General features: G+C 43.2%; 1 protein-coding gene across 2 annotated transcripts in view; it reads left to right on the forward strand.

The window, feature by feature from the left end:
- LOC126272209 (semaphorin-1A) overlaps positions 1 to 14022 on the forward strand; it is a 794592-nt gene that overhangs the window by 140544 nt on the left and 640026 nt on the right. For both annotated transcript variants that reach the window (XM_049974894.1, XM_049974893.1), the window contains exon 2: positions 5552 to 5686. In XM_049974894.1, the coding sequence (XP_049830851.1) occupies positions 5575 to 5686 (112 nt within the window). In that variant the 5' untranslated portion in view covers positions 5552 to 5574. The remainder of the gene's footprint in view (positions 1 to 5551; positions 5687 to 14022) is intronic.

Raw genomic sequence — 14022 nt, forward strand, 5'->3', positions numbered from 1 at the left:
AAAAGCTTACGTCCGAAATTTGAGAAGTACTTGTCACACAGTAAATTTAAGAACTACAATAACAACAGACTTAAAAAATTTGATAACGTCATACTTTACACATCAGAAAATCGAAGCGTGCACGCACTGTTAGCAGCATTTCACTAAGCAGCAAGGTTGTGAACACTGAACACCGGTCTCCTAGCTATGGGTATACGAGCGTGTAAATGAAGAATTCAGCCTTTCTGCTACTTATTATTTTTAGTGGTGGGTATTTTTCTGATGTGCTTTACTAAACTACCTGTTGTTTTCCGATTCTACCTGTGGGCTCACGAAATTTGTGGGGTATCTTGTTGGTAGTAGGTGGGATCAGTCTTTGAATGTGCATCCTTATGTGGCTGGAATGCTACCGGTCAGACCACGTGTGCTGGCTCTGACGCAAGCAGCTTGAGTTAAAAGTAGCCTATAAGTTCCTCTCCTTTCGAGAGACTCTTAGTTGTCTTCTTTTTTCACAGATGAGGCCTACCGACCTGTTCTGGACTTAGTTGCATGTTTTAATTGGCCGTCTTATGTCCCTTTTGGTATGTACTGTAAGACCATCTGTGGAATTCTTGTTCCTTCCATTCGTTACAGATGTTTTTCCCAGTTTTACGTTCTTCTTCTTGTCACCCACTGCAAAAATATTCAGTTCGCAGCAATGTTTTCATTAGGAATTGTTTCCAACGTAGTGCAACCTTTGACTGCTTGTGAAAATTTCATTTGAGCCGCCTGAACGTGGCTAGAATCTTTCCTCTTCATAATCCACGATTCACAGTCATACAGTAGAAAAGTTGTATTCATCACTTTATACAATTTCATTTTTGCACTTTTCTCGTTAAAGTGCTACATATACTTTAATATCTTTCTAATCTGACGTCTCTATCCTTACGTTCGTTAAAAATTATATAGTTCCCTAGGTAACTGAAGGGCATAACTTGGTCCAGAATGCGATCTTCAATTAGTTTTATTTCGTAATGGTTTTTACCCATGTAATGCCGTTGTCTTAGTTGTACCTACTCCTACCTTAAAAATATGGTCCTCTCCAATTAAGTTTAAAAGATGGATTGATTTTTGTTCTTTACTTCAGAATTTACCATTAATACGCTGGTATGCAAAACTTAACCACGGAATTAACTTTCGCATTATGTGTCACTGCCAAGTGACATAGCGCGATGAAACTTTGACCATACATAGGACTGACGGAGTACATCGAAAAAGTTCAAAGAAAGGCAGCACGTTTTGTATTATTTCGAAATATGGGAGAGAGTGTCACAGAAATGATGCAGGATTAGGGCTGGAAATTATTAAAAGAAAGGCGTTTCTCGTTGTGACTGAATCTTTTCACGAAATTCCAATCACCAGCTTTCTCCTCCGAATGCGAAAATATTTTGTTAACACCGACCTACATGGGGAGGAACAATCACCACGGTAAAATAAGGGAAATCAGAGGTCGTACGGAACGATATATCTGTTCATCCTTTCCGCGCGCTATACGAGATTGGAATAATAGAGAATTGTGAATTTGGTTCGATGAACCCTCTGCCAGGCACTTAAGTGATTTGCAGAGTATCCATGTAGATACATAGATAGAATTGCTGAGGTAGAGTGCAGAAGGTGACTACGAAATACGCAATGAGAAGAACAGAAATGACACTATTATTCAAAGACAATAATTACAGTGAAGCAGTGAAGTCACCGCGAATTAAGAGGATCCCTTGGGCATTACAAACGGTGGGACAAGGCAAGTTAACAGGGTGTGCGGTCAGCACGGACGGCAGTGCACGCCGTGCAACGTGCTCCCAGGCTGGTGAGGAGCTGTTGTGGTAGGACGTTCCATTGCTTCAGCAGCGCGGATGACAGCTGCTCGATAGTCATTGTGCGTGTGGACGTGCCACTGTGCGGCTCCCCGACGCACCCCGCAGCGGTCGATGGAGTTGACGTCGGGGAGAACGGGCGAGCCAGTGCATTCGCCGAACGTTCTCTCGTTCCAGGAGCTGCTCCAGCAGTGCTGTTCGATTTGGTCGCGCATTGTCATACATAAAAATTGAAGAGCTGAGTGCGCCCCTGAAAAGACGCACACAAGGAAGGAGTACTGAGCCACAATAACGTTAGCCGTTAAGTATACTGTGTTCAAAGATTTGGAGGCCAGTACGTCCGTGCAGTATCATGACTCCTTACAACGTGGACACTAGGGACCACCAGAACGCTCGTGTTCTACAATGTTCCTAGATGCATTGCGTGTTCCTACCTCTTGGCATTTCTGGTTATGTGAAGCGCCACACCTCGGACTGAATCTGCTCTCACCTGAGAAGAGCTCGCGGTCCCACTCCTCGTTGGCCAGTCCCTACACTCTTGGCACCATCTCCAACGGTCCCGCCGATGTGCGGATGCCGAAGGAACACTCAGTGTACTGGTCATCCGGCAGACAGACTACTCCCATGCAGTGGTCGTTCCACTGTGGAGCGTCAGATCGTGTGCCTTGTACTCATGTTAAACGTCTTTGCAATTGCAGGCTGTTTGACATGGGTCTCTTCTTGCCTGTTGCACATTGTAGCGGCCATCTGCTGCTGTAGTCGACCGTGGTCGACCATTCCTCACCTCTGGACAGCCTGTGGTTTGGCGCTCTCACCGTGTACATGAAACAATGCTGTAAGCGATATCAAACTCTTGGGCTACAGTCGTCACACTTCCTTCTCCATCCACTTTCTCGATGACTCTTCCTCGTGTGAAGTAATGTCCATTTGACCGTCGTAATTTGCGGTGACTTCAGCTTAATTATTGTCTTTGATTTAAAGTGTCATTTCTACTCATTTCACGGCGTATTTCTTTGTTAACTTCTGTACTGTAATGTTGTAGTTCTTTCTATGCACGGTCCAAGTTCCATCGAGCTTCGTTACTTGGCAGTGACTCAGGATGTGGAAGTTACATTCATCTTTAAGTTGCACACATCAGTATAAAACGTCGTCCGCAATAGTAGTATGTTAATTTATTTGTTCTTGTTTATAAGGACCCCGTTTCTTTCAATTTCATTTATTATCCTTTATATACATTTTAAAAAAGTAGGCGGAAAAAGTACATCCTTGTCTCACATCTTGGTTTCTTGAACTCTATTACCTTGCCTAACTGGTTGCATCAAGTGTGAAGTAAGTTCCAGTATATAGCCTCTTGACGCATTTTATTAAGTGATTTGGATATCCATGTTTTACTGTAATCTCCCACTTGCGTAAAAACACGTTCACTCATCAATCTCAAAATGAGCCCGACAGACTCTTAGTTTTTACGATACTATATCCTCCGAAAGTTAGCTATACTGCCTGAAAACTACATATATGTTAAGTTATAAACGCTTCTAGATTTTTTTTTTTTTTTTTTTTTTTTTTTTTTTTTTTTTTTTTTTGTGGGAGAGAGAATTCATGACTCCATGAACCCCTCCCCCTCTCCCAATCCCCTCTCGTCCCTTTGGTTTTGGCACAGCGTCTGTTACGAGGCAGGACTTTTTTGTCACTAAAATTAGCATTGAACTAATATTTAGCAAGGGCGCCGATAACCATGAGTTGGTGGGGAGAATGTTTATTGGGTCCTGAATTCCACCCACCCCACCCCAAGAAAAAAATTGTTGTAGAAGCATTTATAATTTTACGTATATTAGTTTCCAGGTGTGTAGCTAACTTTCGGAGAATATGGTATCGTAAAAACTAAGTCTGTCCGTTAGTTTTTTGGGTTGATGAGGAAAGATGTTCTTATTTGAGTAGGAGGCGCGCGTGTTGCGTACGGGCCGCGAGGTGTCGCCACGAGCGGAACCATGTATAATAAGTGCCGACGGAGTTCGGCCAGCTCTCATTTTGTTGGCATCTCATTTTTGCCTGTTCTCTTATTTGCTTAGTTGCTTAGCTCTTATTCGTTTATGGCTCATGTTAGTGTGCTCTCTTTTAGCCATTCTGATTGTTTTGATTTACTACCAATTGAGAAGTGCTAATTTTGGCATTTCACTTTTGCATATTTCACATTTTGCTAATAATATGCTCCTTAGCTTTTTACAGTTGAATTGATTAACATAGTCTCATGTACTGTTTATTCATTTCAGCCTGATCACATTCTGATAGTCTTTAAATACTGTAATAATTATCGGAAGCATTTCTTCCCTTAAACTCGTGTAAAGTATTCTCGATGTGGGATTTGTTCTGTGACACAGGTGTAAGGTTTTGAATATAAATTATATACGAAACTGTGCTTTAAAAGGAATTTATTTTTTCTGTTTGTACTACATCAGACGACGATTTTGTGATATGAGGGAGAAATTTGAGTGGCGAACGCATGGAAATAGTCTTAAGTGATTCCCTTCAAAAAATAAAAATTTGTGTGACACTGTAGGCACCGAATATATATATATATATATATATATATATATATATATATATATATATATATATATATATATATATATATATATTCGGTGCCTACAGTGTCACGTCTATATATATGGTGTTACAAAAAGGTACGGCCAAACTTTCAGGAAACATTCCTCACGCACTTTCCATGTTAGAGCTCATTCTATTACTTCTCTTCAAATCACATTAATCATGGAATGGAAACACACAGCAACAGAACGTACCAGCGTGACTTCAAACACTTTGTTACAGGAAATGTTCAAAATGTCCTCCGTTAGCGAGGATACATGCATCCACCCTCCGTCGCATGGAATCCCTTATGCGCTGATGCAGCCCTGGAGAATGGTATATTGTATCACAGTCGTCCACAATACGAGCACGAAGAGTCTCTACATTTGGTACCGGGGATGCGTAGACAAGAGCTTTCAAATGCCCCCATAAATGAAAGTCAAGAGGGTTGAGGTCAGGAGAGCGTGGAGGCCATGGAATTGGTCCGCCTCTACCAATCCATCGGTCACCGAATCTGTTGTTGAGAAGCGTACGAACACTTCGACTGAAATGTGCAAGAGCTCCATCGTGCATGAACCACATGTGTTGTACTTGTAAAGGCGCATGTTCTAGCAGCACAGGTACAGTATCCCGTATGAAATCATGATAACGTGCTCCATTGAACGTAGGTGCAAGAACATGGGCCCCAGTCAAGACATCATCAACAATGCCTGCCCAAACCGTAGAGCAATGAGTCGCATGTCAACACAAGCACCGAAGTCAACATTACCTTTCTTCAACTGGGCCAACTGGCGGAGAATCGAGGAAGCACAGTACATACTGCCGAAACTAAAATGAGCTCTCACATGGAAATTAAGAGTTTCCGGACACATGTCCACATAACATATTTTCTTTCTTTGTGTGTGAGGAATGTTTCCTGAAAGTTTGGCCGTACCTTTTCGTAACACCTTGTATATACGTCACAAGTGGTACGGAGCACCTCCTGCCACGCGCTGTAAGCTGGCTTGCGAAGTATGGATGTAGATGGTATTTAGACAGCACCATCAGCCGTATTTGACACTCGTCCTTAGTGTTAGCTGTAGATACGTGAATCGTGTGCTGTGCTTACAGGTGTGTGTGTTTGTGTGTGCCCGCAGCCCGTGGCTGGTGGCGATGTGAGATGCCTGGCGGACGGTGTCTCCTGGTGGCAGCCGCGCTCTGCCTCGCGACGCCCACCGCCAGCGCCACGCCCTGGCAGGAGAACGTCCGACCCAAGATGTACGTCCAGCTCGGTGAGTACCCCCAGCTGGCGCCGACGCTACTGGATAAGCGCTGGCATCTCTTCCAAATCGCAGCAATTCAGAATTCGCACTGTTGACAATAACAACTTTATAGTATCTGGCTGCAATTTCAGTCGCAGTTAGTAGTAATGAGTAGCAACTAAAAGTAGCAGTAAACATTATGTTACGTGCTACCTCTTGACCGACGTTCGTACTTCTACGAGGGTGATACGAAAAATAACAGCAAACTATTTTTTTTGCGAAACATGTCCTTATCTTACAGATGCCATCAAGATCTCTCTTTCCAACGTAACTACCCTTCCTTCCGATACACTTCTCGTACCGTTGCACCAACTTTTCTATTCCATTCGAATGAGAGATTTTAGTTTTTTTTTCTTTTCTTTTTAACATATTGCAGCCCAGTCAGCAACTTTGATAAACAAATATTTCGAAGAATCAGCCTGAGTTGCGCAAAATGTCTAGTCTTTACCAGGTTTCGACTAAATTAATCTAGCCTTCTTCAGAAGCATAAAATTACTATAACGTGCTAGAGAAAGGCACAATCCATATTAGAATTAATACATACAGTACCGTGGCACCATGTCAAATTAAAACTACTTAACTGAAGTCCAGCCCCGACATTTCTTCACCACGCAGTCGGTTGGCACTGACCGTTGCACGCGGAATTCGACATGGTGGCACGGTACTATAGGTTTTAATTTTAATGTTGTCTGTGTCTTACTCTGGCATGTTATAGTAATTTTATGCTTCTGAAGAAGGCTAATTTTTTTTTTTTGCCGAAACCTGGTAAAGACCAGAAAATTTGCGCAACTGACTCTGATTCTTCAAAATATTATTTTGGATTGTGCTCGCAACCTAGACTGCACCGATTCTTTAACCTCATCACACTTTCAAATCGTCGTCCTCTGAGAACGTCATCTTGCGTTCACCAGTGAGCAATCTAGGCACACATCGTGCACATAGAAAACAGTACTTCAGAACCTCACTAATAATGGTATGAGCACATCCCACACCGATACTCAGTTCCTTGGCTAAAACTTCTACAGAAATACGCCGGCTCTGACGAATCGTGGCGTGTAGCTCATGAACTCTATCTTAAAGTGTTGCACTAAACTATTTCCGATGTGAGCTCTCAACTGCAAGATCTGGAATTCTCACTTTTTGACTCGCTCTATCATCAAATGCACAAGCAAGTGTTTATCAATAACTACTCGGCGGAAAATTTAGGCTTATGACACGCCTTTAGCAAGGAGTGAACGAATTTTCACAATTCACTCACAGTGTATTCCACATTCATCAATCATCCCTTTCAACCCGCTTCATGACTTCAATGACACACTTTTAAAATACTCCATTCGCACATTTTACAGGCTGGAACATATAACTTCTGTTGCACCGACACAGTTTTCCTGACCAGAAATGTTAGCAGGTACACTTGCCACTGCCAGCTGGTTGCTACTTGGGACTAATCGCACTGTAACGTCTACGGTGATGGATGGCAGAAGTCGCAGTTTAACGTAACGAAGTGATACAGGATGAGAATGTGTAAACTGTGTCAAACCGCAATCAGAATCGGTTTCCGGAAAGCAGCATTTATAAAAATCATAGAAATCAGGAAGCCACACTATACCACATCCCTACAGCCAGCATCTTCGCACTTAACACATTAACAATTAGAGGGCTGCACTTTTCCACAAAGTTGCACATTGCAGTTCCCTCTCACCTTGTCCATCGTGATGTCATGTACTACCCTTTATATAACATGTAAATAGAGATATTCCTTTTCAACTGCACCTATACTGAAATTAATTGGGTCCTCAATCTCTCTGTAAAAGGGTAATCCTGTGAAATAAGTGCAATTTTCTAAATTCTGATCAGGCTCCTCTCACTGTCTCGAAGACCCAAAATACATTCATAGGATCGGAGAATTTCAGGTACATCAATGTCGGAAGACTGACAACAATAAATAAAATTAGGCTAATACTTCTCCCGTTCTCTTGCGCACACCTTTTAAAGATTACGACGCACAGGAAAAAACAGCGATAACATAAAATACCGGGAAACTCTTAAAGAGAAAAAAAAACATTTCCTACTAAGGAGAGCACGTTAGTATAGATTAATTGGAGCTCCATTATTTATCATTATTTATCTCAGAAAATTCCATGCTTTTACGTAGTTTCAAATTGCACCTTCGAATACGCGCGTCGCTAGTTAGGCCGCCACGTTTGTTACAGCCGCCACCACGGCACGAGGGCGCTGCCACGAACGATCACGCCGCTACCAATGAGATGAAAGCATCCCCTCTCCAACGGCGGCTGTTCTTAACTTCGTACATTCATGCACAGAGGCTGTTTTGTGTGTTTGCCAGTTGAACAACATTTACAGACTTTCATAGTTGCCAGGCCTCGACGTTTTCTGAATAGATATTCTGTTGAAGAGTGACAGATGTATAAATCTTTCGTACCCGTATGTATTTCTACATTCAGTCTGCTGATAGCCACTGACGCTGCCAATATAGCTACAAAGTTAAGTTTTTTTTCTGTTTGATATTAGATGTAAAATAAATTCATGCCATGAATTTCCTGTTCATGAGCGACATCTGTTCCTTGCTCCTGTATCCACTAAGAACCATACAGCGTGCAAAGAAAGTCATAATAGAAACGTAAGGCTTAAGTTACCCTTAAAATCCCAGTCTCTTCTGGAAGCTAGTTGCTGTAACTTAAAAATCTGTGGTATCCAAAAGGTAAAGAAACTAGATCGAGTTCCCTTCAGCACTTTGCTTTCAATTTCGAACACTGCGTCTCTCCGCTCCCAGAGGCAGGGACTCCAGACATCTACATTCGTGTTGTGTACTCGTTATCGCCTCTCGCTGCGCTCTTCACTCGCTATTCACGCTTGCGGCCGACAATTTTTCGCTTTTCGCTTTTTGATTGGTTGTCACCAAAGCACATAAAACCGAGCTCCTGCTGATGTCAGCTCCCTTCCCGCCGTGCTAGGTCCTCCCAGGTGAATTTACGATACATCTATATTCCTGAAATCACAGACACTACTTTAAAAAATGAAAGCAACACTTCGCAGCTGGAAACCTACATCCCCGAAGCCTCAGAGTTTCAGCCGCAGCTACAGTTCCGCAACTACACCAGATACCGCGTAAGCTTTTTCACCGCCGACAGGTCGACTTTGCTGTGTCCGGCGGTTCGTAAACTATTGTATCTGAGCGCGTGGGCGAGCCTACCTTCTGGCTTCACAATGTCGCTGTACAGCACACAAATGCCACACTCTTTCTCCGGGCACCATTAGCCAGATCATGATATTCTGCCTGCGGCCAGCATCGACAACTGCTTTCCCCCGTTGACGTTAACCTAAGCAAGATACGTATTTAAGATTTGCGATTAAGTTCCCCTTAAACCTACCATTACAGCCACTATCACAGCGTGCATCTCGTGCCGTGACCACAGTATATCGTAGTGATGCACTCATGTATGGGATGTTTTTCTTCTTCTTCTTCTTCTTCTTCTTCTTCTTCCTTTTTTCCACTTCTGTAAACCTTGGTTGACACAGGAAGAGCAATCTTATCTCTCTGAAGCGTAACAAAAGAAATATTTTTGTTACGTGATTTTTTAAATGTGTAACATAGCGTACAAATCACGAGGGCTTGCTGAAAAGTAATGCCTCCTAATTTTTTATATGGAAACTTAATGTTTTTTTTAAGTAAACATTCTACATCTTTGTTCTTCGTATCTACGTATTTGCAGCCCTCTGTCGCTAGACGGCTTTAAGTTATAGCGTGTATAATGGCGGTTTGTAATGTAACTATGTCGGTGCGTGAGAAACAGCGTGCTGTAATTGAGTTTCGAATTCGAAGATTTCCTCCAGACTTGGGGCCCTCTCTCCTTCATGATGGCAATGCCAGACCACACATGAGCGTACGACATCTGCAACTGTGCGATGCCTTGGCTCTACTGTCTTTGATCATTCGCCATACAGTCTCGACTTGGCCCCATCTGGTTTTCATCTGTTTCCAAACCTTAGTTTACATTTTTGTGGACTTTAGTTTGATAGTGATGAAGCGGTGCAACCAGAGGTGAGGTTCTGGCTCAAATATCCTACAGTGTCGGTATCAACAAACTGGTGTCTCGTTGGGAGAAATGTGTTTGCACAAGGATGACTATGTTGAGAAACAAGTACATAGACACCAAGAATAAAGATTTAGAATGTTAATGATTGAACTGTTTCGCCACTTCTTAAAATGATCAAGTGAAATTCTGAACCGAAAATGTAAAGAAAATGACGTGAACAATGAAAATTTCTGCTACATTAGGATTCCAACATGCTACTACTCGCGATATGTAGGAGACCTGCGTTCGAATTCCCATCTGAAAAGTTTTATTTCTCACGATATTTCCTGAAATTGTCAGCGTTCTGAGCGGTCAAAAAAAATAGTGAAAAATTGCTCAATAGTACAAAGAACAATCAACAGTTGCAATCCAATGAACTACATTTAGGAAATTGATGACGAAATTAATGCACTGTTTTCGCAGTAGTTTTTTTTTATTAGCGAACGTAAATTTCGGAGTACAGCGCATTCTTCAACGGGTCAGTTTACCGTGGAAGGCCCTACACTGCTATAACATGGTAGTTGTATGAAGACCTGTAGTTGAAACTGTGCTTCGAAACTTACACTGGATAATGAAAGAAGTTACTACAACAGACAGTGCACACAATTTATCAATTTTGGCTCTTTTAACGATAATGGTTTTCCAGTGAAAATCATTGCGACGGCTTAAAAAAAATTATTTCTCTGTTAGCAGTTGTAATACTTAAAGTTACTCTGTCACAAGGTACATAAAAAATAGTGAAAAGCGTGCTTATTATGGCTGTTCATAGGTCTCACCCCGGTAGTTACCTAAATGGCCAGGGGGGGCGCAGCACATCAACTGGAACTCGCCATTGTGTTCTGCGAACCACTCCGTCACACTTGTAGCATTGTGTCATGGGGCGTTATGTTGCTGAAAAATCTCATTGCCGTCGGGAAACATGATCATTTGTACGTGGTCTTCAGTCAGTGTACACGATACTCCTTGGCCGTCACGGTGCCTTGCACCAGCTGCGCTGGACCCATCGATGCCAACGTGAATGCTCCCCCAGACCATTGTGGAGCCGCCGCCAGCTTGTCTCCGTCCGACAGTGCAGGTGTCAAAGAGCTGTTCCTCTGAAGACGACAGATTAGCGCCCTCCCATCAGCATGATGAAGGTTTCGGGATTCATCAGAACATGCTACTCTCTGCCAGTGCCTCAACGTCTAGTACCGATGGTCACGTGCCCATTTTCAGATGTAGTTTTCTATATCGTGGTGTTAACATTGGCACACGCTTAGGTCGTCGGCTGCGGAGGTCCATCGTCAGGAATGTTCGGTGCACTGTGTGTTCAGACACACTTGTTCTCTGCCCAGCATTAAATTCCGCTACTGTTCGCCGCCTGTCCTGTTTTGCCAATGTGTCCAGCCTACGGCGTCCGACATCTGTAATGAGTGGTGGCCACCCGACCTCAAGACGTCTGGACGTCACCACGTGTTGAAGACACTCCTCGTACGCTTGTGCCGAACCTTCGAGCCATCATGATCTGCCCTTGGAAAAACAGATAGATCGGGCGCCTTCCCCGTTCTACACGCGGACAGCATGCTTGCTGATACCACATGCACCGTGCTTGTGTCATTCCTCGCTGGAGGACCCTGCTATCGGCTGGACGAGTTAAGAACGGTAGCAGGTCGGTGGTCACAGTGTTCTGACTGACTTGTTTACGTTATTCCAGAGAATTGGTGAATGCAACATCTAGAATATGGATATTATGATGCGCAAACTGGTATTAGACACTATATTTCGATTTAAAACTGCAAATGGGATGCAGATGCAGTTAACGGAAACTTCGACTGGTATGTATCAGATCGTTGTAGAGCATTGTGTAATATGCCTCTACCAGCATGTTCAAGCCATGGACGAGTCCTGAATCTACTTTGCGATTTTCTCCGCTGTTCTTCGACAGTTGCTAACAGAGTTTACGTAGCTATTTCACACACGTCCGTTTTCGTAAAGAAACTCTGTGGCTTCCGAGCCAAATAAAGCCGACAGCTGCCACTGGAGAGCGCTGAGAGCGCAAATCACGTTAACCAGCTCGTCACGCGTGCCGACGGCGCGGTCTGTTGTGGCTTCGGATTTAGGTCCACGTCAACGTTAGCTCCCTCGCCCCGTGAGGACGGCCTCAAGCAAGTCGAAACTTGCCTCCAGCTGTAATGGCCTCGTCATCGACAAGACGTTTAACTCTTATTTTCATCGCTACAGTGAAGTCCAGGTGTATCCTTAAAAGACTGAAATGTGGAAAAATATTAGTGTTTTGCTCACACAAATTTTTTACTCTTACGTAATTTTTTTACTTGGGAGAAAAGAAACTTAGTGTCCGTATTGAACCTTTAATGTGAGTCATTCGCGAGATTGCTTCCTTGTACGAGACAACTGCAGATTCGGTGTCCAGCTGTGTGGCTATCGATGAGCCGTCGTTAGGATGAAACAAAGAACTTGGTGTGGCGCTGGTCTACCACGCAGCTGTCGCCTCGTCCGTTCTGTTAGCCACGGCATGACGTCATGCTGCCCCCATGGCCTTTGCTGGGCGCGAGGAACCTCTCACAGGCCGTTCCCCGTTATCTTACAGACGTGACGTGCTCATCTTTAAAGAGGCTATCCAAAGCCATTGCTATCAAAATTACACAAACTTGCAGCAGCCTGGAAGTACTACACAGTCGGAAGGTTGTTTTGATACTCTCCTCGCCAGCAACTCGTGGTCGTGCGGTAGCGTTCTCGCTTCCCACGCCCGGGTTTCCGGGTTCGATTCCCGGCGGGGTCAGGGATTTTCTCTGCCTCGTGATGGCTGGGTGTTGTGTGATGTCGTCAGGTTAGTTAGGTTTAAGTAGTTCTAAGTTCTAGGGGACTGATGACCTAAGATGTAAAGTCCCATAGTGATACTCTCCGCACTAGTGTGTCCAGTGTAAGTTTCTTCATATCAACGTATCTAGTGCGCTACGTGACATGTATTCGCAGTTGCGAATATGGACAACTATCAGCTGCATAATGGAATGACAATGAAAAGCCGTGCCGGACAGATTTCGAGGTTATCGCGAATGGTCGCCTTACCATTAGGCTATCCGCCAGAACCACGATGCAGTGTTCCTTCGAACATGTATTCCAGTATGAAATATATGTAATGAATTCGCAGTTGCGAATATGAACAGCTGGACATCATCATTGTTCGGAGACGAATGATCTAATCATTCGCCCGTTTCTTGCATGAAGTACTGCAAAGATACATTAAAAAGATCTGCGTTTAATCTCATGGTCGCTGACTGCTATAAGCAAGGACAAACTGACTGAACGCAATATCCCTTCAGTTTATTCGTCTCTTCACAATGATGTGTCGACTTCTCTGGATCGTATCGATAACAAGTTATGCAACAGCTAAAACTCATGTAGTTATCCACACTGGAAGTATGTAAACTTAAAATAATTACAGTAGTTCTAAGCAGACACCACATTTAATTACTGGAAGCGAGCAAACACTGTAATTTCAGCGCAAGTTACACAGCATATCTGTTGCTACGACAGACAACCGGAGAAAGACAAAGGAAGTGTGTCTGAGCTGACGCTGTTATACGAAAAAAGAGAAAATTTTTCCCTGCCCTGTTATATTTCAGCGAAAGCTCATTTCAACATCGCTGATCGATAAATTTCCCCTGCGGCGTAAGTGAATACAATTATTACTTCTCGCAGAGACTATTACAGAAGAAACATAAGCACAGGAGAATGGCTTTTTAGCCTATCCCATCTTTTAGTCCAGTTGTGCTATAAAACTCTGGTTTCCCCAGTCTGATTCTCCACCCTTTCGTTAGTTAAACAATTTACCCACCCAATCTTCAGCATTCGTGTGTTACGGTTCATATGCTCGTCAAATAGATTATATTCACGTATGTGTTTGTTTGAGTTACTGAATATGGACCCTTGTCGTATGTTGAGTATCTGAAATGCAATAAATAATAATCAAACTATATTTTAATTGAAACACGGGCATAGTATGGACATAGCAGACACACGGTCACAGCTCTTAACCTTCCCCTGTTTACCTATACGTGAACTCTACTGTCCAACTAAAGTAATTCCGATTATCTTTAATGAAATTTGCAGTCGATAATTAGCTACGGGTACCGCTGCCACCATCAGTTGATTTTTGGTCTCAATGGACATAATCAAGTGGTCAGTATGTACACATCTATGTAAGTTAAG

This window comes from Schistocerca gregaria, chromosome 5 (assembly GCF_023897955.1).
Source record: "Schistocerca gregaria isolate iqSchGreg1 chromosome 5, iqSchGreg1.2, whole genome shotgun sequence".
NCBI classification, from domain to species: domain Eukaryota; kingdom Metazoa; phylum Arthropoda; class Insecta; order Orthoptera; family Acrididae; genus Schistocerca; species Schistocerca gregaria.